Source organism: Trypanosoma cruzi, genomic scaffold (assembly GCF_000209065.1).
Source record: "Trypanosoma cruzi strain CL Brener 1047053516835 genomic scaffold, whole genome shotgun sequence".
Classification (NCBI taxonomy): Eukaryota; Euglenozoa; class Kinetoplastea; order Trypanosomatida; family Trypanosomatidae; genus Trypanosoma; species Trypanosoma cruzi.
The window spans coordinates 1-1,894 of NW_001849275.1; the positions used below are offsets into that span (position 1 = coordinate 1).

At 51.3% G+C, this 1,894-nt stretch overlaps 1 protein-coding gene across 1 annotated transcript, besides 1 other annotated feature; it reads left to right on the plus strand.

The window, feature by feature from the left end:
* On the plus strand, positions 1-1,828 carry Tc00.1047053432997.10 (trans-sialidase, putative; the record flags this gene model as incomplete). Its single annotated transcript, XM_797464.1, has 1 exon — positions 1-1,828. A coding segment is annotated over one exon (1,828 nt), but the record flags the coding sequence as incomplete, so codon positions are not given.
* Positions 1-1,894: a sequence feature (areas not merged during assembly with more than two copies in the genome that could not be assigned to a particular haplotype).

Consider the following 1,894-nt stretch of genomic DNA (forward strand, 5'->3'; position numbering starts at 1 on the left):
ATTGACGCAGGACACAAGTTTGGTGGTGCAGTTTCCAGAGGGTGTTGCGACGGGTGCCGTCGAGGCAAAAGACACAATGCGGCCAACGACAGTTGTGGCTGGCGACAGTGTCTACATGCTTCTGAGAAATCAGAGCGTTACACCGTCGGTGGATAAATTGGCTAATGCACGTGACTGGGGACTTTTGCTGGTAAAGGGAAGCGTCAGTGGTGGCAATGAAATCACGTGGAAGGAGACCCATGCGGTGACGTTTGGAAACGATGAATATGTTGCTAAATTTTCGACCCAGTTGGTTTCTGGCGGAGGGTCGGGGATTAAGACGAAGGACGGTACGCTAATGTTTCCCCTGCAGGCCGCAGAGAAAGGAACGACTTCATTGCTGTCCATGCGCTTTGATAATTCAGAGAATAAATGGAAGCTCTCGCACCAAACGGTTGGTGATGGCTGCAGGGACCCGACCATCGTGGAGTGGGGAGAAGAAAACAGACTCCTCATGATGGCTTCTTGTGAGCAAGGTTACCGTGACGTGTACGCATCGACTGGGAGTGGGGTGGATTGGTATACATATGGTGAGACACTTACTCGCGTGTGGGGCAACTCACATGATCGAAAGGGGCACGGTGTCCAGAATGCCTTCATCAAAGTTACAATTGAGGACAAGGATGTGATGCTCGTCACTCTGCCGGTGTATCCGAAGGACGACAATAAACAAAAGGGTCGGCTCCACCTTTGGCTGACGGACAATACACGCGTGTATGATGTTGGGCCGGTATCCCGTGAAACTGATGACGCTGCCGCGAGCTCGCTGTTGATGAAGAGTGGGAATGAAAAGTTGATCTCAGTTTACGAAAACAAGAAGGGCGACGGATCATACAGTCTTGTCGCCTTGAGCCTGAGGGAGCAGCTGGAGCGGATCAAATCCATGGTGAAGACATGGAAGGATTTGGACAGCGCCTTGCGAACATGCCGTTCCGGCTCCAGCGCCACTGTCGACCCGAGAAAGAAGGGTATGTGCAATGATACTGTTCCCACCGACGTGCTTGTTGGCTTTTTGTCCGGTAACTTCTCTGATAACACTTGGAAGGACGAGTACCTCTGCGTGAATGCAACTGTGAATAATGGGGAGAGAAGGGTTCCCAATGGATTGACGTTCAAAGGGTCTGGAGCAGGTGCGGTGTGGCCTGTTGGCGACATGGGGCAGACTGTGCCGTACTACTTTGCTAACAATAAGTTTACTCTTGTGGCGACGGTGTCCATCCACGAGGTGCCGAAAGAAAGCAGCAGTCCCATCCCCTTGATGGGTGTGAGAATGAACGATGCACAAGGCACGGTCCTCTTTGGTCTGTCGTACACCCACGACAAAAAGTGGAGGTTCACACTTCCCAACGGAGCTTATGAAGGTGGGTATAATTGGCAACCAAACACAACACATCAAGTAATGCTGCAAATGGATTTCAATAGCTGGTATGTGTACGTTGATGGAATGCAGGTTTATTATGGGTACTACAAAGGGGATCTTTTTAAAGAGCACAGGATCTCGCACTTTTATTTTGGCGCGGAGAATAAGGAGGGTTCGGAAAGCAGCCACATGACGGTGAGCAACGTCCTGCTGTACAACCGCATAATCTATGGAAGTGAAATTGCGCTACTCAATGCCAGCAAAGTCCCTATTCCAAACCCTGGTGAGGAGCCACGCTCGGTGCCGGAGATTCCGCCGAGGCCCACCGGTGAATTTGAGGCTACTCCAGTCAAGAGAAACGAAGAACCCCACGGCAGCCATGCAGCGTTGGGTAACGGGGATCCTGAGAGACAAAATACAAGCCCCTAACATGTTTTGGCGCCTGAGGCTCTCTCTGCATCGATACTCAGTGTCAGCACAGTCCGTATTTCCAGC